At 39.3% G+C, this 24,706-nt stretch overlaps 2 protein-coding genes across 5 annotated transcripts in view; one reads left to right on the forward strand and one right to left on the reverse strand.

Annotated features, from left to right (window-relative positions):
• LOC108701032 (transmembrane channel-like protein 8) overlaps positions 1-10,857 on the reverse strand; it is a 35,541-nt gene extending 24,684 nt beyond the window's left edge. For both annotated transcript variants that reach the window (XM_018235165.2, XM_041575933.1), the window contains exons 1-4: positions 10,765-10,857; positions 5,504-5,658; positions 4,297-4,442; positions 62-199 (exon numbers count right to left, since the gene is read on the reverse strand). In XM_018235165.2, coding sequence (XP_018090654.2) covers positions 62-199; positions 4,297-4,442; positions 5,504-5,658; positions 10,765-10,815 — 490 coding nt within the window. In that variant the 5' untranslated portion in view covers positions 10,816-10,857. The remainder of the gene's footprint in view (positions 1-61; positions 200-4,296; positions 4,443-5,503; positions 5,659-10,764) is intronic.
• A 134-nt stretch (positions 10,858-10,991) lies between these two features.
• The window catches only part of tmc6.L (transmembrane channel like 6 L homeolog), a 33,083-nt gene continuing 19,368 nt past the window's right edge, over positions 10,992-24,706 (forward strand). The window contains exons 1-4 of one of the 3 annotated variants that reach the window (XM_041575603.1): positions 10,992-11,085; positions 14,649-14,748; positions 21,405-21,481; positions 23,855-23,932. In XM_041575603.1, coding sequence (XP_041431537.1) covers positions 14,699-14,748; positions 21,405-21,481; positions 23,855-23,932 — 205 coding nt within the window. In that variant the 5' untranslated portion in view covers positions 10,992-11,085; positions 14,649-14,698. 3 annotated transcript variants of the gene reach the window in all.

A 24,706-nucleotide genomic window follows, 5' to 3' on the forward strand; every position in this document is an offset into this window, starting at 1 on the left:
AAGCCCAACACATATGATTTGTTTTATATAAACACCATGCAAGCTGCAAAGTATATCTGACCTTGGGATTGTTGGCTGTCTGCAGATAGGATGGTGGGAATAATGATTAGGCCACTGGTGAGAAAGAAGGATAAAACATTCAACAGGATCAAGAATCGCAGGAACAGAAAATAGGAGTTGATGCCAGTACCAAACTTTCCTGCAGAGAATTATGGAAGCAAAAATTTTACATAGTTACATAACAGATCAAGTTGAAAAACGATGCACTTTAAATTTAGTCAGAAGAAGGTCTAAAAATATTCATTTTAACACCATCTCCAGTTTGGAGAATATATTTTTCCTTTTTTTTTTTTTTTTAGCTTTTTATTGATTTTTTTCCACATGAATTTACAAAATTACAATAAAGAAAATTATAATTATAAAAAGAGAGAAAAAAAAAACACACACACCACCTGACTCTGGGAGATAAACTTTTCCATATTTGTTTAAGTAGTTACATAAATCCTAGATTTATAAATCCTAGATTTATAAGTCATCACATACATGCATATGTTTCCAATAGCTTGCTATTTTGGAATTTATTCCTTGAGAGCGAGCAAAAGAACATTCATATGTTGCAGTTTGATTCAATTCATTAACAATTGCTTGTATTGAAGGAGTATCTTGGGATTTCCATTTCCTAGCAATTGCCATTCTAGTTGCAAATAGAGAGTGGTATATCAAATATATCTGAGCTTTATTGTAGTGCAACCTCAAGTTTGGTTCCATGATGCCCAATAGTGCTAGGGCTGGAGTTAACAAAATATTAATTTTTAAGATTTTTTGGATCATAATCTCCAATGATTTCCAAAGAGTCTGTATAACCGGACATGACCACCAAATATGCAAGAATATACCTGAACCACCACAATTTCTCCAACATTTATTAGATGATCCATATATTTTTCCTGATGTCACAGTGGCAACCAAACCAGTCCTAGCATTGACTTCAGCAACCTTGTGTTCCTGAAAAAAGTCATCCAAACTCTTTTGGAAATGATCTGTTATTTGGCAGCACAACTGCTTCAGTGAGAGAATTCCACAACTTTGGACATACTGTGATATTGTGAACTTACAGTTAGTAGTAGAACTTACAGTTAGTAAGTAGTAAAAATAAGTAAGTAGTAAATGTATTTGTGGTTTGTGGTTTTTGAGTTATCTTTTTATTCAGCAGTTTGCATTTAGAGGTCTAAATTGCCCTAGCAACCATGCCTCAATCTGAAGAGAGACTGGAATATGAATAGGAGAGGAACGAAATAGAAAGACGAGTAGTAAAAAGTAGCAATAACATTACATTTATAGCCTTAAAGAGCATTAGTTTTTAGATCGGGTCAGTGACCCCTACATTTGAAAGCTGGAAAGTGTAAAAAGAAAAGGGCAAATCATTAAAAAAAAACCCAATAAAAAATGAAGGCCAAATGAAAAGCTGTTTAGAATTAGGCATTCTATAACATACTAAAAGTTAACTTAAAGGTGAACCACCCCTTTACGGAGGAGACTTCTTTATTCTGATAAAAAGGGATGTCCTTGTTTCTTCTAGAAGGATCTACTGGTGAATAAAACATAAAAAAGCATTAAAGAATTTATTATACAGCACCATTATATATTTGTACATAAAATATAATGAGCATATCTCCCCTAAGCACCCGTCCTTTAGAGTAAATAATGCAGAATAGGCCATATTTACTTCATAAATAAGATCTTCCATCAGCTTAGTCAGGTTTCTCTACTTCAATAATGTCCCTTTTGAGTTCTGGAAACCAAAACGGCAACTATATTCTAGAAGGGGCATAGTTAGTGCTTTGAAGAGGGGAATGAAAGGAGCAGCTGGTTGTTTGGTTTGAGTGTGGACCAAGAATGAAGAAGGGACTGGTTTACAGGCAGAACAGGTATTTGAAAACAGGTTGCAGATTTTTATGCACAGGCAGATTAAAAAGACAAGAAGGGTAAACAAGTTAAAGGAGAAGGAAAGCTACCGAAGCAGTTTATTGCCAATAGATTAGCCACAATAGTGCAAGCTATAACACTATTTATTCTGCAGAATCCTTTACCATACCTGAGTAAACCGCTCTAGAAACTCTCTCTGTTTGTTTAGGATAGCGGCTGCCATATTTGCTTGGTGTGACTTCCTGTATGAGTCTCTCCCTGCTCACTAATAGCTCTGGGCTCAGATTACAGCAGGAAGGGGGCAAGAGTAGCAAACTGAGCATGCTCACGCCCGGGACAAGGAGGTTTAAAGGGATACTGTCATCGGAAAACATGTTTTTTTCAAAACGCATCAGTTAATAGTGCTGCTCCAGCAGAATTCTGCACTGAAATCCATTTCTCAAAAGATCAAACAGATTTTTTTATATTCAATTTTGAAATCTGACATGGGGCTAGACATTTTGTCAATTTCCCAGCTGCCCCATGTCATGTGACTTGTGCCTGCACTTTAGGAGAGAAATGCTTTCTGGCAGGCTGCTGTTTTTTCCTTCTCAATGTAACTGAATGTGTCTCAGTGAGACATGGGTTTTTACTATTGAGTGCTGTTCTTAGATCTACCAGGCAGCTGTTATCTTGTGTTAAGGAGCTGTTATCTGGTTACCTTCCCATTGTTCTTTTGTTTGGCTGCTGGGGGGGGGAAGGGAGGGGGTGATATCACTCCAACTTGCAGTACAGCAGTAAAGAGTGATTGAATTTTATCAGAGCACAAGTCACATGACTTGGGGCAGCTGGGAAATTGGCAATATGTCTAGCCCCATGTCAGATTTCAAAATTGAATATAAATAAATCTGTTTGCTCTTTTGAGAAATGGATTTCAGTGCAGAATTCTGCTGGAACAGCACTATTAACTGATACATTTTGAAAAAAATGTTTTTTCCCATGACAGTATCCCTTTAAGCTGAAAACAGGAAGTCTGATACAGAAGCCCATGTGTACACAATAGAAGGAAAGAAATGTGGTGTTTCTTTTGACAGAGGACTCGGAGCAGCATTACTTTGAGGGTTTACTGGTGTATTTATATAGACCCTTCTGATAAAGCCTATTTAATTTTAGCCTTTCCTTCTCCTTTAAACAGATGGCCATAACAGGCAAAGGACCACAGCAAGGCATCAGATAGTTTAACAGACTCAAAGACAATGTCCATATAGGAGGGCATGGCTGGTAGCACACAAGCAGGGTCAGGAATTGGCAATAATCAAACACAGGGATCAGATTCAAAGGTTGTGATATGAGTCAGTGAGCTGATGTCATCGCATGTGTCAAAGCAAGTACTGGCATTCATAATGGGAATGTGCCAACAGGCACAAACACACTCCCTAGGACAATAAAGGCTGACTATACAACTAATAGTCATAAGCTAGTACTGGGACACTTTGAGATGTCAGTGTAAAAACATTTATATGAACAAACAAAGGGGCAGACAGGGGAACCGGCCCAGGCAGGACCAATACATAGTGACTGTCTATGACATCTCAAAGCAGCCCCTTTGACATTTGCCAAATGTTTACAGGTTAACAGTCCAGACATGGACCCACACATTTATAGGGGGGTTTACTTTTGTAGCCCAGTAACTTTAAGAGATATATTTCTGTCTTTTTTTAACAGTGAATCGGTCCATTAAAGGGCTCATATAATATTATTATATTTATATTTATACCTCATATAATTAATCAGATAGAAATTTAATTTAGATAATTTTTTTATGTTTTTACTGATACAGCAAATACGTTTTCCATTCATTTTATTTAGTTATTAGGAATTATGGGAAGTGATTTACAAATGCTATGGACTTAAGTGTCAGAGCACTAAAAGAGAAAAATTGTGCCTCTTAAGCTAATGCCACACAAGGGCTGAAATCGTCCTGCCTGCCTGCACCCAGAACCACTTGGCTCAGGTGCAGTCACACATGGTGGATTTTGGCGTAAGAATAAAAACTCTCATGTTTTTTTACCGTAATCCATTGTGTGTGCCTGCAGCCAAGTCGACACAATGGCTCCAGTGCAGCCAAGATAGGTGATTAATGCCCGCGTATCGGCTGAAATCAGCCTGATGAAATACGCATGTACTTACATTCAGGGCATTTGATGTGCAGCACTGATTTTGAAAAGAACTTTGGTTGTTCAAAGTCAATTCATTTAATATCAGACCCAGATTTTCTAGTGGACAGATCTCTTGTATAAAAACAAGTGTGCATATTACCCCTAATTTTTAATGCAACCAGATCTGTACACTCTCTGATTTTAGTTTATCAACCTGTTGTACATAATTTACCGCTGATCTGAACTAGTGTCCTATCCCACAGTAAGAAGAATGACAGAACTTCTTGTGCTTTTTCCCAGGCTGCCTTAACATGAGAGCGCTGTTGTGCCCATGGTCTCCAGGGGGTTGTACTGGAATTTCTGGGGCTCCTCTTCTCCCTGTTATAAAGAACATTCGTCTATTTAGGATACATTTCACATAGGGCAGAAATGAGTGCTACAAGTATAAATGACTTTATGCTGTATTTCAGTCTGGTGCCACCCTAGACTAAAGGACACCACCCTATCAGACAACAGTACGTGTGCAAGTGATGTCATGTCCGTGCTTGAGCCAGGCACCCCTCATCCCTGGGGAGATCATTTATTTTTTCTTTTAAAAATGTTTAATTTTAATGTAGGCACAGAGGGCCGCCCCTTTAAAACTGTCATCCAAGGTACAGGCATTTCAGTGCCTATATATAAATATGGCCATGCTTTATCCACTGTGCTCACATTGTAATTTCAAAGTGCCTCTCAACATGTTGAATTCCTCAGGTCTATGCCTGTATGGGGTGTTACTGTTTATCAATCTAAGAACTTCTATAAACTTTCATCTTACTTGTGTTTACCATTTTACCTATTTATCAAGCTGTGTACAAAACCAAACTTGAAATACACATCAACAGTGGCATAACAAGATATAACTGGGCCCCACAGCAAAGTAATTTTAGGGCCCCAAACATATCCAGAGGTTATCCTGTTCGTCCAATAGTTTTTGAAATTGCTCATTATTTGGGCTTTATGGGGCCCCCTATACCTCCAGTACCGCAGGGCCTGCTTCCTCTGTAGTTACACCCCTGCACATCAATAGCTTATGCCATGTATGAGGTGGTGTCAATTTATGGTGATTCATGGCGTAAAAGGAAACACCACAACTAGTTCCTTTTAACAGATGATTTCAAAGGTTGCAATAAATGACATTAAATAATACCATAGCTTCATAATTACACTATTTATTTTACACCACTTTAAACCGGTGTAAATAATTTCCCACAGCTTCATAAATAGGCCCCATAAGGTGCACAACTGTACCTAAACAGCACTGTAAATAAGAAGTGCTTTATAAGTAAAAATAAATACTTAGGACCAACAGAAAGCTGCTTCAATACATGGTCATCATTAAGACAATATGCATCCCTGATCATCCTACAGTAACTGCACACATATTTGTTTATGTTCACCTTAAACAGCGTTTCTCTTGCATGGACACAGAATGTTCCCTGAGTTCCTTAGATCTGATACCAGACCAACTGTTCTGTGAAGACTTATTTATCATGGGAGCCTGTTCTTGAGTTGTGGTGTCAGTATGTAACGATTCTTCTAGAACTCCAGATTCCTGTATAAAGATTTTTATACATATGTATTATAAGTAAATTAAACTCTATATAATTGTGTGGAAAAACTATTTCATATATGTGTGTGTGTGTATAGTTACATAGTTACATAGTTACATAGTTAAATTGGGTTGAAAAAAGACAAAGTCCATCAAGTTCAACCCCTCCAAATGAAAACCCAGCATCCATACACACACCCCTCCCTACTTTTAATTAAAATTCTATATACCCATACCTATACTAACTATAGAGCTTAGTATCACAATAGCCTTTGATATTATGTCTGTCCAAAAAATCATCCAAGCCATTCTTAAAGGCATTAACTGAATCAGCCATCACAACATCACCCGGCAGTGCATTCCACAACCTCACTGTCCTGACTGTGAAGAACCATCTACGTTGCTTCAAATGAAAGTTCTTTTCTTCTAGTCTAAAGGGGTGGCCTCTGGTACGGTGATCCACTTTATGGGTAAAAAGGTCCCCTGCCATTTGTCTATAATGTCCTCTAATGTACTTGTAAAGTGTAATCATGTCCCCTCGCAAGCGCATTTTTTCCAGAGAAAACAACCCCAACCTTGGCAGTCTACCCTCATAATTTAAGTCTTCCATCCCTCTAACCAGTTTAGTTGCACATCTCTGCACTCTCTCCAGCTCATTTATATCCCTCTTAAGGACTGGAGTCCAAAACTGAACTGCATACTCCAAATGAGGCCTTACCAGGGACCTATAAAGAGGCATAATTATGTTTTCATCCCTTGAGTTAATGCCCTTTTTTATGCAAGACAGAACTTTATTTGCTTTAGTAGCCACAGAATGACACTGCCCAGAATTAGACAACGTGTTATCTACAAAGACCCCTAGATCCTTTTCATTTAAGGAAACTCCCAACACATTGCCATTTAGTGTATAACTTGCATTTATATTATTTTTGCCAAAGTGCATAACCTTGCATTTATCAACATTGAACCTCATTTTCCAGTTTGCTGCCCAGTTTTCCAGTTTAGACAGATCACTTTGCAAAGTGGCAGCATCCTGCATGGAACCTATAGTTCTGCACAATTTAGTATCATCTGCAAAAATAGAAACAGTACTTTCAATGCCCACCTCCAGGTCATTAATAAACAAGTTGAAAAGCAAGGGACCTAGTACAGAGCCCTGCGGTACTCCACTAACAACACTGGTCCAATTAGAAAATGTTCCATTTACCACCACTCTTTGTAGTCTATCTTTTAGCCAGTTCTCTATCCAGGTACAAATACTATGTTCCAGGCCAACATTCCTTAATTTAACCAGTAACCTTTTGTGTGGCACTGTATCAAATGCTTTAGCAAAGTCTAAGTAAATCACATCCACTGCCATCCCAGAATCGAGGTCTCTATTTACATTCTCGTAAAAAGAAATTAAGTTAGTCTGGCAAGATCTATTACGCATAAAACCATGCTGGCACAAACTCATAGTATTATGATTTGCTATGAAGTCCAGTATCTTATCCTTTATTAACCCTTTGAAAAGCTTTCCTAATACTGACGTCAGACTAACTGGCCTATAGTTTTGAGGCTGAGAACGGGATCCTTTTTTGAATAGAGGCACCACATTAGCAATTCGCCAGTCTCTCGGCACAATGCCAGATCTCAATGAATCCTGAAAAATTAAGTAAAGAGGTTTGGCAATCACAGAGCTAAGCTCGCTAATTACCCTGGGATGAATACCATCTGGCCCTGGACCTTTGTTAATCTTAACATGTTCAAGTCTCTTTTGAATTTCTTCATGTGTGAACCATGCATCATTAGTTGTATTACTAGAATTGGGAGTGTTAAGAAGGAAACCTTCACTTACTGGTTCTTCATTTGTGTAGACAGATGAAAAATACGAGTTCAGAATCTGCGCTTTTATTTTGTTTTCATCAACCAGCTGACTCCCCTCTGATAGTAAGGGTCCCACCCCTTCCTGCTTCATTTTTTTACTTTTGACATATTTAAAAAATTATTTTGGATTTTTTTTACTGCTTGCTGCAATATCCTTTTCTATAGCAATTTTAGCTTGCCTTATAGCTTCTTTGCATGATTTATTGGCCTCCTTGTACCTTATAAATGTTTCGGCTGTACCAGCTAACTTGAAAGCCTTAAAAGCACGTCTTTTCTTACCCACCTCAACACCAACGCTTCTATTGAACCAAAAAGGTTTTGCTTTGCAACGACGTTCCTTGCTTACAAGTGGAATATACTGACAAGTATATTTATTAAGCAGCATTTTAAAGACTTCCCATTTTTGTTCTGTGTTTAACCCTGTGAAAAGCATTTCCCACTTAATATGTTGCAGAGATGCCCTTATACTGTCAAAGTTTGCACGTCTGAAATTTAGTGTTTTAGTTACTCCCTTATAGAATTGCTTCTGCAACAGAATCTCAAAGGAGACCATGTTATGATCACTATTCCCTAAATGCTCACCCACACAAATGTAAGAGATGAGTTCAGTATTGTTAGTTATTACAAGGTCCAAAAGAGAGTTATTCCTAGTAGGTTCTTGAACGAGCTGGAATAAAAAGTTGTCATTCAGCATATTTACAAACCTACTAGCTTTTTCTGTCTTAGCAACCCCATTACCCCAGTCAATGTCTGGATAATTGAAGTCACCCATAGCAACAACTTGACCCAGCTGTGAAGCCGCTTGTATCTGCAAGAGTAGCTGGGCTTCATACTCGACACTTATACGAGGTGGTTTATAGCATACACCAATGATAATTCTTTTTGATACCTTTTGCCCAGTCGAAATCTCTACCCAGAGTGATTCTACACCCTCACCAGTGCCAGCTATTTTTATTTCTTTAGCGCATGGCTTTAATTCAGGCTTTACATACAAACACACTCCTCCACCCTTTTTAATCCCTCTGTCCCTCCTAAAAAGGGTGTAACCATTTAAATTCACAATCCAGTCACATGTTTCATCCCACCAGGTCTCAGTGATACCAATTATATCATAATTTTGTATGTATGTATGTATGTATGTATATTTTTGTTTGTATAGCGCTCCTTGAGGGCAAAGCACTGTACAGAAAACAATTAATTAGCAGTAACAAACAAGGGGTCACTGCAATATTAAGGAAAATTAGTGCATTATTAGAAATACAATTCACATAAATATAAAATATAATTACAATACAGATTAAGTCAAGGAGACAAAAGGATGGAGGACCCTACTCCATAGAGCTTACAGTCTGGGAGGGTAACTTACAGATACAATTCAGAGGGGTATGTATATACAGGTATGTGTGTGTGTGTGTGTGTATACATATATATTTGTATATATATATTTTGTTGTTTTGGTGACAAAACATACAAGATTTGTCCCCAAGTATCACCGCAACCCTGGTTGGCCAGGCAAAGTGCAGTGCAAAAATCACTTCTTAAGTGAGCACTAAGGGACACAGCACTTGCACCCCGGGGTAAATGACCCCTCTTGCCTGCACTCTTACAAAGCTACTAAGAGTCTAACTTTCCAAAACACAGGCATTTTTGCAGAGGCATCCCTTGATGGAAATCCTGTCTGTAGCACTCCTGATGTTGCTGAACTGCAACACCAACCTGCATTTTGCATTTCTTTTGTATAAAGTCAAAAGATATCAAACTTTATCCACCATACATGGAAACGTTAGATCACATAAAACACAGTGATTAAACTAACCTAAGTTAAAACCTAAGTTAAAAAATGGAATTAGTAAAATAGGCATGCCTAGGTGGGATAGAGAGAGAGAGAGACACCTGGAGTTGGCTATATGATCACTGTATAAACACATCAGGGGAAATAAACCCATGAAATGTGTATTTAATTATAGAGGAATCTAAAAACTCAGGCGCAGGTTGCTACTGCTGTAATGTGGCTGTACTGTAAAGGTGAATTCTTCTGCATTTAACATTGTATTGTAATATTATTACCAAAATTGCCATGGCCAGGCTGAGGATGACACACATCATTCTGCCCTACCTTAAAAACAGCCCTGTTTTATGGCTTAAAGGAGAACTAAAGCTTAACTAAAGAAATTAATGTTGTATATTATGTTTTGGGCTTCTGTACCAGCCCAAGGCAACCACAAGCCTTTAGCAGTGAAGATCTGTGTCTTTAAAGATGCCCCAGTAGCTCCCCATCTTTTATTCTGTGGATTCACTGCACATGCTCTGTGCTGCTGTCACTGAGCTCAGGGACTGTCACAAAACATACAGTACACATAGAATATAAATGTCACAATATAAGGCTGATTAATAATTAATACAGATAATTACTACATGGCAGCATAGAAACCAGTGCAACTAGCATCCAAATTCAATAATCAGCCCTGTAGCATCAGCTTATATAACAGGCCAACCTCATTTAATGAAATAGTGTCCATTTTTGTGTGACCACTGCTGTCCTCCTAAGTTGAAAAATAGAATGGCATTTTGTGCAAAGGGCTAAAGTAATGTTCCTAATAATTATATTTATGCAATCAAAATCATACAAATAAAGATTATTATAAAATTGTGTTGAACAGGACCTTATCTGATTTGAGAGCAAGGATTATTTCAGAAGAAAAAAAAAACTTGCAGAATTGTATTTATTGTCTATTTTAAATAAATGTCCTATTGTAATAAATAAATGTGATGAACTGGGTTATATATATGAAAATTTAATCTTCACTGCAGTACATGCAATAATACCTTGCTCTTGGTGCAAGACATCAGAATGAGATTTGTAAAACAAAGGGCAATGCCATATAAACATAAAAGCAATGGCAAGACTAGTCTCTAGTTGCAAATATAAAAATCACCAAAGATGAAAGCAGCCACAGGTTCTCAGTAACGTTGATGTGCTGTCACATTCTGTTTATATGCTTCAGTCCAGCCAGCATAGGAAAGAGTGGAATTAAAATGATATACTGTGTTGACTGAAATTTGCAATAAGCATTGCATCCTGAAAAGAGGACCTAAATGATTTCCTGACGAAGGGACCTAAGACATATTGAAAGCTAAGCAAGGGACGCATTTTCATAACTTAATCCTACATCATTTAATGTACCCCAGAATATACCGTACACATAGGCATGTCCTACATAGGAGAGTTAAATGCATATGTACCCCCAAGCCTCTGTCTCCGACTTCCATATCTTGTCCTGTAGGTTTTCTCATTAATTCACCCAGTTGCTTCTCTGGGTGCTTCTCTCATTTCTAAAGATAAAGCAGGATGTTTGAAACCATGTCATGAACAGGAAACCACTAGACATACAGTATGGGGGTGGACTAAAAAGGTAACATCCGACATCAGTTATTTACAAGAAATAAGAACTACTGTACCAGCAGCTCGGAAAAGCTAAAATAAAGAATTCATGTACCTTAGGAGGAAAAACCTGCAATCACAGTCTCTATAAAGTTGACACCACACCAACAGGCAATAGACAGGTAAGAGGACCCTCGATTAAACTTGAGTTTGTACAATAAGAAACCATAGTTATGAACGCAAATGAAACCGTTTTGTTTTAAAATCGATGCAAAATTGCACGTGAGTTAACGCATGCAAATTTGGATTAAAAGATACTTGCACTCCCATACAGTGCTCCTTGCACTTGCAGGGTGTGCCTACCCAGCCTGCTGATGAATTACACGTATTGACGTCACGGAACCCTGGGATTACCCCCTGATGGGACAGATGGGATGTGGACACTTGGTTCTGATTTACTAACAGTGCTCTAGTGCGGTAATCCATGCCAATCAAAATCCAATTTTTGATTTATTTTGCTTGGGGAGGATAAAGTTGGCTAATTATAGGCTGACCTAAACCTGCTATCAGATGTAGTGGATTTACACTACCTCTTACAGTTCTTTCTGGTTTCATGGGGGAACCAGGCAGAAGTACAGGTGGGAGCACTTTTTTCCAACGTTGTTTTACCAGCATTAGAATCACAGAATACCTGCCAGTGCACTTGCTTATTCCAGAATAAGCATTTATAAGTGACACTAGTGGCATACAGTGATAAAAAAAAGTTGGACAATCGAAACATATTTTAAGCATACAACATATTGGCGGGTGCTGGGAACCATTATTGACATGGAGTATGCATACCGTTTTGAGCGGGACAGTCATGCTTTAGACAGCTCAACCTGCAGTCCTGCATTTTTACTGAAATGTTGTGACTTTCTATTTGATCTCCTGCACTGAACAGCCAGAAAAAGATACAAAGTTTCAAACTTAATTGGCGTTTGACAGAAAGCATAGAATAGATAGCTAAATACTTTTGTTTCAGTTTTAGATAAGGAGGTCTATTGGAAGAACTAAGACTCATATCTTAAAGGACAATTCAACTTCATTAGCAAAACTTTAATAACACATAAAAAACACAGAAATATGTTCAAACTTTCGTAACCTGGCAAATTTTGTAAAATGGACATGGTAATTAGGGGGTGTGGCCACACAATGGGAGTGGTCAAAAAATGTTGCCGCACTCCGCGGCAAATCTTTTTGTCCCTCTTTCTGTTTCTAAAATGTTGGGAGGTATGGAGTATGTTCTGTTAGCTGGCACAGATGGGCAGACAGCTGGCATATGCTTAAAGTCGCTTGAGAGAAATGGGTAATGGCACCACATTCACAATGACAGTAGTAGGCCCTGACCCCTAGCACATTATATAAAAATAAAGGCTGAGAGTAGTGACTACCCAGCACATTATATACAGTGAGAGTAAGTGTGTACTGGTAACCCTACATTACATTCTGTGTGAGGCATTCCTTACTCCCCCAAGCATATTATATGCATGCATTTGTGTTTTTGCACATATTTGAACTTTGTGTAGCTCCACACAGGCTGATACAAAGCATGTCAACAGGGGTGTGTGCATAAGAGTGGATCTGCTATCTTCTGCCTCTATAAAAAAAATGCCTGCAGAGGAAAGCAGACAACCTGCTTAGCGAGCCCATGACCTTACTCCTAGGGGGTTATTTATTAAGGTCCAAAACTTGATTTTTTTCAAGATTTAATAAACCCTGAAGATGGAAGAAATCTGACTATTGTGGACTTTCCGGGCAAAAATCTGAAAAATTTGGGCTTTCGGAAAAAACCCCAAAAAAACCCAAACAATTTGGGAAAAAACTCTGTAAAAAACTCATACCATTTTATCGAGTTTGTCCCCGATCCAATTAAATCGTGCTTTTTTTAAATAATAAATAAGGTTGTGGATTCTAGTTTGATCGGACTTTTTTTCTTAAATACTCAAATTTTGACAAAAATGTCCCCCAATTTTCCTGCTTCTCATTTGATATTATGTGCCTGTCATGTCTGTCAGTACCTGCTATGCTGGGGGTCAGTACTTGTTGCCTTTTACTATAATGTGCTTGAGGTTTCAGTACCCATTGCCTCTTACACTATATAATGTGCTTGTGTAAAACTGCCTTTTGGATCAACTAGCAGTCAGGCAGGTTTCAGTTGGACAAAGGGCTGACCTTGATGTATGTTTAGGTGGCCATACACAGGGAAATCCGCTCGTTTGGTGATGTTGCCAAACGAGAGGATCTCTCCCCGACATGCCCACATTGAAGTCGGGCTGATCATAATGCAGGAGAATGGGCGGTCAGCGATCCAATAGGATTTTTAACCCTGCCCGTTCAATATCTGCCCGACTTTCGGCCAGATATCGATCGTGGAAGCCCGTCAGAGGGCCCCCACACATGGGCCAATAAGTTGCCGACTCGGTTTGTCGGCAGCTTTTATCGGCCCGTGTATGGCCAGCTTTAGTCTTTTTTCAGACTAAATTATTATTTTACTACTGTATGTCACTGTGCATAACATGCTTGGGCAGTAAGCACTGATTACAGTATGTAACGTAACGGTGTAGAAGTACCCACTTCACAGTCAGGTGTGGACTGGCAGTCAAAATAGGCCCTGGTACACAGAGGTCCAAATAGTTCTGACTGTCTATGGGACCTTACATCAGCTCCTTTGGCATTTGCCAGAACCACAGATTTCCAGTCTGGACCTACTCACAATGAGAGCTTGAGGAGTCAGTACTAGGGTTGCCACTGGCCTGGCCGGTAAAAATGGTGGTTGATCCCAATGTTATTAATAGGGAAAAAAGATAAATATATAGGAAGCTAGTATTTTTTTCCCGAAAAGGTGGTAACCCTAGTCAGTACCTTTTTTGTTTTATATAATGTGCTCGGGGTCTGGAGGACCCTTAACTCTTAAGCTGGCCACAGACACAAAGATACAAATTCGCATGATTTTCGAATCGTGTGTGGAGTGTCCCGACATTTTTGGTGACATGGTGTTCGGTCATTCAGTCGATCGGATAGCCGATATTATCGCTGCATGTATCTGATGATATCAAAGGGTGGCTGTCACACTCACTACTATTTATCGGACGTAAGTTTCGCACACTTGCTGTCTGTGATTTTAATGACTAGACCATCATCTGACTTGTTCTTTTTACTACTTTATTTAATGTGAATGGCTAGTGGCAGGTAGGAAGGATAAGGATATATCTATGGCCAGCTTTATTGTAATGAATGTGGTGCCATTACCTATGACTATTACAGCATGTGATAGCTGTCTTTCACTCTGGGAATGCTGTCCCTGTTTTTCACACACACACACTAGCAAAATTGTGTCCCAACATGCAAAATGGGTGGAGCTAATGCAGTCTCGCAAGTCCCGCCTCTGGGGATGGTATAGTTGGGAGCGTGTTCCCTGAGGTGAAAGAATAAACCAAGTGCAAGAGAGGGGTGGGGTGCAGTATGCTGGCTTAAAAACTCATGGTGCTGCGAGAACTGTGTCTATTGAAGCTATGTCGGTTTCCCTGTTTGTGAATACAAAGTGGTAGAGGTATATTTTTTCGGTAAACGTTAAAGCAAGTCATTGTTGTGTCCAGCTCACAAAGCTGCCGGCCCCTTCCCTGCCGTGTTTGCACTTTCACACTCGCCGTGAAGTTTTCATTAACTCTTTAGTGTTCTCTCTCACGCCCTGCTCTTCTATCAGTTTCCGGCCAGGTGACGGAGGGAACCTGTTTGGCCTGATGCAGTGACACCATGTCTGTTACTTTTCTGCTGGACATCCCTGAAGATAACGAGGGAGACAGGTGAGTGTGACCCGCTGAGTCTATCAATAACAAGTGGTTGTTTGCTATGGAGAGACGATACACAACTGGTATCTAACTCCTAGTATCCTTTTTTTTCATGGGAGCTACAGTTCAGCAGCAGCAGTCTGTACAACATTGTCATATAAATGGCATTTGTGCCCTGTGTGTAGGCTGCACCATATACAATGCTTTTATTCACTGAAGGTGAAGCTGGGGAAACAGTTCTACAGGTATGGAATCCATCTGGAAACCCCTTATCCAGAAAGTTTTGAATTACGCGAGGGCTATCTCCCCTTAAAGGGATACTGTCATGGGAAAAACATTTTTTTTAAATGAATCAGTTAATAGTGCTGCTCCAGCAGAATTCTGCACTGAAATCCATTTCTCAAAAGAGCAAACAGATTTTTTTATATTCAATTTTGAAATCTGACATGGGGCTAGACATTTTGTCAATTTCCCAGCTGCCCCTGGTCATGTGACTTGTGCCTGCTTTTTAGGAGAGAAATGCTTTCTGGCAGGCTGCTGTTTTTCCTTCTCAATGTAACTGAATGTGTCTCAGTGAGACATGGGTTTTTACTATTGAGTGTTGTTCTTTGATCTACCAGGGAGCTGTTATCTTGTGTTAGGGAGCTGTTATCTGGTTACCTTCCCATTGTTCTTTTGTTTGGCTGCTGGGGGGGAAAGGGAGGTAAAGAATGATTGAATTTTATCAGAGCACAAGTCACATGACCAGGGGCAGCTGGGAAATTGACAATATGTCTAGCCCCATGTCAGATTTCAAAATTGAATATAAAAAAATCTATTCTTTTGAGAAACGGATTTCAGTGTGGAATTCTGCTGGAGCAGCAATATTAACTGATTCATTTTGAAAAAAATGTTTTTTCCCATGACAGTATCCCTTTAACAAAATCCTTTTTCTCCTGTAATAACAAAAAAGTAGATTGTACTTTATTTCCAGCTAAGATTTAATTCTTCTTTATTGGAGCCCGTACAATCCCACTGGGTCTTATTCATGTTAAAAAGGTCGTTCACCTTCCAAACATTTTTTTCAATTCAATTGTTTTTTTAGATTGTTCCCCAGAAATAAAGACTTTTTTCAATTACTCTCCATTTTTTACTGTTTTTCCAGAATCTGAGGTGCAGATTCTGAACGGTTACAATTTTGCAACATGGAGGGGCACATTTACTAAGCTCGAGTGAGGGATTCGAAGTAAAAAAAACTTAGAATTTCAAAGTTTTTTTTTGGGAACTTCAAACATCGAATAGGCTACTTGACTACGACTTTGAGTTCGATTCGAACTAAAAATTGTTTGACTATTCGACGATTCGATAGTTGAAGTACTGTCTCTTTAAAAAAAACTTTGACTTAGGAAAAATAATCGCCGCGTGTGCTTAGCGCCGGTGATTTTTCATTCTAGCCAGCGCAAGAGTGAGGGAAGGCGTTCGGGGAGATTGGTCGCCTCAAAGACGAGGCGATTAGTCGCAAGGCGACTAAATCTCCCCGAAACGCTCAGTGTGACCTTACCCTTAGTTGATACATTTCTCAGCAGCATCTCTGGAGTATTAGCAACTATTGTATCAATTCTAACAGCTGCCTGTAATGAAACCCAGAGATTCTGCTTAGCAGGGGCATAAGATATGTATCAATTAAATGTATCCGTTTACAGGGTCGGTGACCCCCCCTCCCAGGGCTGCTTTAGAAGGTGAAAAATTACACTTTACACTTCAATATTAGAACCCATAGAAAATGGAGCCTTATTGGCATAGGTTGTTATTTCTGGTGATCTATCTGAAAACAACTAGTTGTTTGAAGGTGAACCACCCCTTTAAAATAATTTTTTAGTAGCATAAAGGTATGGAGATCCAAATAGCCCCTAGTCCCGGGCATTCTGGATAACAGATCAGAGTCCATTCCGGCCATGAGACAAGGTTAGGAACTTGGTGGCATGGAGCAGCCTCTGGTTACTTTTAAGAGCCAAATTTCCCTTTTTCGGCCTTGCTATGGCAGCGAGTGCAATAGCGGTCACTGCACTAGGGATGCTGCCCCCCTGGACCCGCTCTGGTGCTAAAAGTTAAAGCGTGGCCCGGGAGGGATGGGCTCCCTAAAACACTGCTGGGTCCCATGCCTGTACTTATTCAAGTAAATCCCCCATGTGTGGTGTTGGCTGCCATATTGAGACACACGCATGCCCATGATGAGCAAGTGCCCCAGCTCAGTCATTATGTACACGCAGGATGATGGGGTGACCAATCCAAAGTCACACACGTGTGCCTAAAGCATGAGCTGGGGGACTCATTATGCACATGCATGTACCCCAATAATACTCAGGCCTGGATTTGTGGAGAGGCCACCAAGGCTCCAGCCTAGGGCGGCAAGGGACATTTTCTTGTAAAAAAAAAAATACTATTGCTTCCCCCTTTGGATTGCAGGTTCCATTAGCCCACACCACTGCTGAGGTAAACACATTTTTATATGGTAGGTGCCCTTAAACCTGTACACTTTAAACGTGTTCCCCTCCCCCCCCTCAACCCCAGCTGTATATCTGCCACTGTATTTAGGCAAATGTTTCTAATGGGGTGGGGAAATCTTGTTTGTGTTTTAGAAAACAATATCTTTCTATATAGATGTCCCAAAGTAGAGACCCGCGCTGGTCTGTTTTTGCAGACCCATACTCAACCCATACCCACTTACCCATATCCCAACCCTTACCCGCATTCTAGTGATGTGCGGGCTGGCCGGCACCCGTGGGTTTACCTGCGGGTCAGGCTGGTTCGGGCCAACCTCGCACCCCCATTTCCGAGACGCAACCTTCCAAATGCTGGATTTCCGGGTTGAACTTTTATAGACGCACACACCCTTGTCCCGCCCCTTTTGTGACGTCATTGGCGGGGCAGCGTGGGTCTATAATAAAAAACCCGGAAGTCGGGCTCTGGCAGGTGGTGGGAGGGCTGGTGGCGGGAGGGCGGGTGGCGGGCATTCATTCCCCCACCAAGTTAACCTCCCTCCCCTGATGATAGCAGCACAGGACCTGGAAGTGATGTCACTGAGCCTGGAAGTGACATCATGCTGCAGAGCATTTTCAGACTGAGATTTAGCTTTTTGTTTCCAATGGCTGCTTACAATGTAACCACCTACATCTAAAGGGTGCTGGTGAGCTGCCTGTATAGTCGGGGCATGAATGATATTCAAACCAAGTCTCAACTACTTTGTGGGGTATTCTACGGGTTCCCAACCCACCGCAGGACTCTATCCCAAAGCTTCTCCCCTTAAGTTGCCATCCTTGGCATGGGTCCTCCGGTGCCTACATAGTAAATACAAATACATAGTAGATGTGTCTAGTATTCCTTGTCTGTCTGTTACTGTTGTCAATGGCCACAAATGATAAAGAACAGCCTATTATTTGAATACTAAGTCTGGGAAATGAATACCTCTACTGCTTAATGGTTTTAAGTGACCAAATATAAAGAAACATTTCAGTTTTCATATGAATTGCTCAGGATCTGTGCATAGGGCCACCATCAAATCTTGTGGCACTATTCAACAGAATGGTTGGGCCCTCTTCCAGATAATTATACAGCAGAGCCTTAGTGCCACAGGAGTAGGGTTGACACCTGGCCAGTAAAAATGATGGTTGTTCCCAATGTTATTAATAGCGAAAAATATAAATATATAGGAAGGCCGGTATTTCTTTCCAGAAAAGGTAGCAACCCTACACAGGAGCCCAGATTGTGCCTTATCAGCCCAGGAGCAAAAGATCCTAAAGAGACTGCCTACTATGTGGCTGACAACTAGCCAGAGCCCTAGTGCTGCATAAAAAGAGATAAAAGCTTTACTGTTTAGTCAGAGTTTGGAAGAAATCCGCTGGAATGTGAAACTGAATTTAATCGAAGTGGTGCAGCTCTTACAAAGTCTTATATGTAAAGAGGCGATGAGTCAAGTGTTAGGGAGTAGATCATTAAAGGGTGGTTTACATTTAAGTTAACTTTTAGTATGTTATAGAATGACCAATTCTAAGCAACTTTTCAACTGGTCTTCATTATTTTTTTTTTTTTTTTCTTAATTCTTCTTCTGACAGTATCCAGCTTTTGAATGGGGGTCACTGACCCCATCTAATTACATATGCTCTGTAAGGCAGCAAATGTATTGTCATTGTTACTTTTTATTGCTCATCTTTCTATTCAGGCCCTCTCCTATTCATATCCCAGTCTCTTATTCAAATCAATGAATGGTTGCTAAGATAATTTGCACCCTAGCGACAAGATTGCTAATATTACAAACTGGAGAGCTGCTGAATAAAAAGCTAAATAACTCAAAAACCACAAATAATAAAAAAATGAAAACCAAATGCAGATTGTCTCAGAATATCATTCTCAGGAATCCCCAACCTTTTTCCGTGAGCCACATTTAAATGTAAGAAGGGTTGGGGAGCAACACAAGCATGAAAATAGTTCTTGAGGATGCAAATTAATTGATGTGATTGGCTATTTGGTAGCCCCTATGTGGACTGGCAGCCTACAGAAAGCTCTATTTGGCAATACAACTGTTTTTTATGCAACCAAAAGTTTCCTCCAAGCCTGGAATTCAAAAATAAGCACCTGCTTAGAAGTCACTGGGAGCAACATCCAAGGGGTTGGGGAGCAGCATGTTGCTCACGAGCTACTGGTTGGTGATCACTGCTCTACATCATACTAAAAGTTAATTTAAAGATGAACAACCCCTTTAAAAGAGCATAAAGAGAATGTTGCTCAATACTTGTTCATAAGAGAAAGGGCGGGCTGAGCTCTGAGTTGGTAGAATTGTATTCTTATGCTAGCAGAAATCGGTGTAGGAATTAGCAGAATGGAATGGAATAGAAAGAGCAGTTATTGAGGTGTATGAGCCTGGCAGCTGCAATGACTATGGACTGGAGTGGTCACAGTTTCGTGAGTGGTAGGCCAATCAATACAGCGTTGTAGCTGTCAATACATGAAATCATTAGAGAGTGAATTCGAATTTTGTTGGCATTTTGGATATTTTGGATTGTGGATATTTTGGAGATGATTTGTGGGTTAAAGTGCCATGATTTAGTTATTGATTGGTAATGTGAAGTGTAGGGCAGAATTAAAAATAACCCCAATGCACAATGCCTGAGAAGTGGAAAAAGAGGCAGAGTTGTTAACTGGAATTGTGATTTTTGGGATATCAGCTTTGGCCGGGAGAAAGATGTTTTCCAGTAGTATGTGCTATTGGATAATTCAGTGTAGAATACTGCAATTTTACTTTGTCTTTTTTTTACAAAATGTATCAGTTAATATCAATCCTCCAGCAGAATCCTGCATTTAAATCATTTTTTCAAAAGAGAAAAGAGATTTTATATTTATAAGTTTGTAGTTGCCCAGGTGCCCTCATCCTCGTAAGTAGTGCTCTGATAAACTTCAGTTACTCTTAACTGCTGCTCTGCAAGCTGCAGTGATATCACTCCCCCCCCCAAAAGCAGAACAACAGGAAGGGAACAAAATAGATAGAGAGAGAGAGATGTATATTTTACACCCACAAGTCTTTCTGATTCTGTTAGAACATGCATTATTTCCTGTCTGGTGATTAGTCAGTGACACACCGAACATCACAAAATAGGGGCTCAACACAAAAGATGTAAAATTGCAGTGTTTATTGATATATATGCAAGTGGTCACGTATGATATAAATCAGTAGGTTAAGTATTCATTCTGAATGTTAACTTTTTCTTTAAGAGATCACAAGTAAACCTAAATTCACTGGGGATTCCAGTATATTAGTCGCTAGGTTCATTCCCCAGGCCGTGCTCCTTTTAGGCAAAAATAAAGCAGGCAAGGCAAGGGCCTCCTGCCTACCTTTAGTTGCACTTATAGCCAGTTCCCCTCTGCGTCAGTCATGTATGCCTTTTTATTCAGGTTCTATAATATAACTTGGAGCAGTCAGGTGGCATAGTAAAATATATACGTTTTACACAATGGATCTCCACTATTTGGTCCCATTTTGTAGATTACAGCACACTACAAACAACAAAAAATGGCCTCCAATCGCAAAGAAAGTAGCCTCCAATAGTCAGTAGGGTTTACATGGGCTTCACAGGCTACTTTCTTTCTTTGTAGTGTGCTGTGATCTACTGAAAGGGACTGAGATTGGATACAAGTAGGGTTACCACCCGGCCGGTATTTTACCAGCCTAGCTGGTAAAACACCTACCGGGGCTGGTATTACAAATTTACCGGCAATTTAAATGCCAGTAATACCCTTAAAAAAAGGCCTTGGCCCGCCCCAGTTCGCTCAGAACTTAACTTTTTTTCAGCCTTCTGGCCATCACGTGATGTTGCAAAAGGGGACGGAGCCACATAACCGTGATGCAAAAGGGGGCTCCTTTTGCATCACGGTTATGTGGCTCTGTCCCCTTTTGCGTCACAGACCACCCCTTTTGTTCCCGTTCCCCCCACTGGCCGGTAACATTTTTCAGAAAAGGTGGCAGCCCTAGATACAAGCAATATGTAACCAATGTATAAGTGTTGTATCAGTTTTTGTTAGTTTTATAGCAAAGTAATGTATTTCATGAGGAAAAATTTATGTAAAAGTCTTAATGATACAGTACAGAATAAGTACTTTGTTACTAAACTAAAAGTTTTTTTTTTTTTGCTTGCTTACAGCCCAGCTCGCACCACTCTTGAAGATGAAGAAGAACATGAAACAAGACTTGGGCCACAGCAACATAACGTTGACCCAGGTAACCATTATAAGATTCACATGCACTTTGTGGCTATTGTTTGTTTTTCTGAGATACAAATCCAAAAGTACATGTTACTGAGGGTTACATCTGCAAGCCTTGAAGTCACAATATGTCTCTGTGTAACCAATATCCATCAAATCTGAGCCTAAAGCCACTTATAAGAATTTCCTGCGATTGTTATACTTCTTGGAACCTGTGGTTTTCCAGATTTTTCTGAAATTTGGATAACCTTATTCGTCTACTAAAAATAACTTAAAACATTAAATAAACTCAATAGTTAGGATCACATACCTTAATGTTTTATTATTACATAGAAAAAGGAAACAGTTGCAGGTATGGAACTGGTTATGCAAAATTCTCAGGACCTGGGGTTTTCTGGATAATGGATCATTCTGGCTTTGCTTCCAATAAGAATTAATTATATCTTAGTCTTGATCAAGTACAAGGTACTGTTTTATTATTACAGAATTAAAGGGAATTAAAAATGTGGATTATTTGGATAAAATGGAATCTATGGAAGGTGTCCTTTCAGTAATTTGGAGCTTTCTGGATAATGGGTTTCTGGATAACAGATCCCATATCTGTATTTGTTTAAAATGTACTGTATGCTAGATGGCTTTCCTGTATTTTGTAGATATCTGGATATTTAGTTTCCAGATGGATGCCATAGAAATCAGCTCCTTCTATGGTCCACATTTAAAATAATCCAAAAAAGAAAAATTCAGGCAGTTTGAAAATTTCTTGAAGGTCATGACATAGCAAAAGCTAAGGGAAAACCCTGATGTATTTTGAACACATAGGTCCCTTATCATAGGCAAACTCTCACACAGCTTGGTTAAATATCACATGGCAGCATTTACATCTCAAAATCTGCCAATAGTGATAGTCCCAAAAAACACATAGTTTAAAAAAAATTTTGTTACAATCACCAAAATTAATACACATCCCAACTTTCACCTAACTCTGAGGTACTCAGGTTCACAGTCAGAAAATCCAGAAGACCTCTCAATTGTTTAAAATCAACAGAACAGATATGGGACCTGTTATCCAGAATTCTTGGGACCTGGGGCTTTCCTGGTAACAGATAATTTCGTATTTTGGATTTCCATACCTTAAGTCTATTAGAAAATCATTTTAACATGAAATAAACCCAATAGGCTGGTTTTGCTTTCAATAAGGATTAATTGTCTTAGTTTGGATAAAGCACAAGGTACTGTTTTATTATTACAGAGAAAAGGGAAATCATTTTTAAAAATTTGGATAAAAGGGAGCCTATGGGAGATGGCCTTTCTGTAATTTGGAGCTTTCTGGATAATGTGTTTCTTGATAACTGATCCCATACCTGTATTGACCTGGAGACACAATCTTGCCTTACCTGCTATTGTGCTCAAAGCAAAGTGCCTGTCTACTGAAAAACCTATGCTCTGTTTAATTCTGGCAACATGCTCTATATCCTTTCAATTCACATATTGAACAAATGTAATGTTACAGGTAATGGGACCCCTTATACTCAAACACACAAAGCAGTGGTACACAATCCTTGCTGCTTTTGCTCTTTTTGTGACTCTGTCTGCTCAGGTCCGATCCACACTTCCAAACATATTTCAGCAGCACTCCGATATAGTGAAACTTTAATTTATTTGTGCAACAGGTGAAGCTTCACCTGTTGCACAAATAAATCGAATTTTCACTATATCTGAGTGCTCATACCTCCCAACATTTTGGAAGTAAAAAGAGGGACAACATTTTTTTTTCCGCACGTAGCGCAGCAATTTTTTGACCACACCCCCCTAATTACCATGTTTGTTTTACAAAATTTGGCAGGTTATGAAAGTTTTAAAATATTTCTCCTTATCTAAACTGTGTTTTTGTGTCTCAAAATTTTTACAAAGTATCTTATTTGCACCTGGTAGCTGCTCTGGGCTCTGCTAAAAGCCAATTAAGTGAGAAACTTTGTTTCTTTTTCTGGCTCTTCAGTGCAGAGAAAAGAGGGACTTTCCAGTACAAATGAGGTACTGCAGGTTGAGCTGTCAAAAGAGGGACTGTCCCTCCGAAAAAGGGACTGTTGGGAGGTATGGAGTGCTGCTGAAATATGTTTGGAAGTAGGGACCCCTTATACGGTGTGTTTAACCAGAAGCTGGGTATTTAAGATACTTCTCACAATCCACAACCTGACAAAACATACACTTGGTGGCCCTACATGCCCATGCTACACATAAAATTGGGCATAAAATATTATCCAATGTGGGGCTTTACGTTCTAAATATAGGATTTTTATGCTACCAACAATCTCCTTTCATTTTATGTTACCATAAAGTATTTGAACTTATTTTTGAATTTGCAATTATCATTGATTTATATCTCTGGTAGATGCTGCCTTTTACAAGCAAGATGACCATCTTACAGCCACCATGAAAATTCTGGCAAACATGCCAAGCAGAACAATTGGTGAGTTAAGGTTGACTATTTAAAGAGGTGGAACGCCTTTAAGCTTAATTGTAATATGTAATAGACTGGCTAATTCTAAGCAAATTTTTAAATTGGTCTTCATTAATTAATTTTTTTACAGTTTTTGAATAATTTTCCTTCTTCTATCTCTTTTCAGCTTTCAAATGGAGGTCACTGACCCCATCTACAAAAAAATGCTCTGTACAAATGTATTGTTATTGCTACTTTTTATTGCTTATATGTCTATTCAGGCCCTATTCATATTCCTGTATCTTATTCAAATCAATGCATGGTTGCTAGGGTAATTTGGACCTAGTAACCAGATTGTTGAAATTGAAAACTGAAAAGCTCAAAAACCACAAATAATAAAAAATGAAAACCAATTGCAAATTGTGTCAGAATACCACTCTCTATATCATACTAAAAGTTAATTTAAAGGTGAGCAATCCCTTTGATAGCATTGGCCTGTCCATGCCACCTCTGTGTGTGTGTGTAGATATATATATATATATATACTACTTGCTGGATCAAGGATCTACATACTTTGGCACTGAGCAGTAACAGCTGAGAAAGAAAATATTGTCGTCTTTAATACTCCAGTACTGATGTGCAGCTCATTATGTTCTTGCATCTGTCTGTGGATTTCTATGCCGTTCTGTGTGTCTAACCTTTGTTTTTAAGAAGTAGAGCCTATCATACATGGGCTGACACTGGGAAAATATTTCTTATATTGTATGTCTGTGGAGTTCAGAATAATATCACAGACTTATCCTT

The sequence above is a fragment of the Xenopus laevis genome, chromosome 9_10L (genome assembly GCF_017654675.1).
Source record: "Xenopus laevis strain J_2021 chromosome 9_10L, Xenopus_laevis_v10.1, whole genome shotgun sequence".
In the NCBI taxonomy this organism is placed as follows: Eukaryota; Metazoa; Chordata; class Amphibia; order Anura; family Pipidae; genus Xenopus; species Xenopus laevis.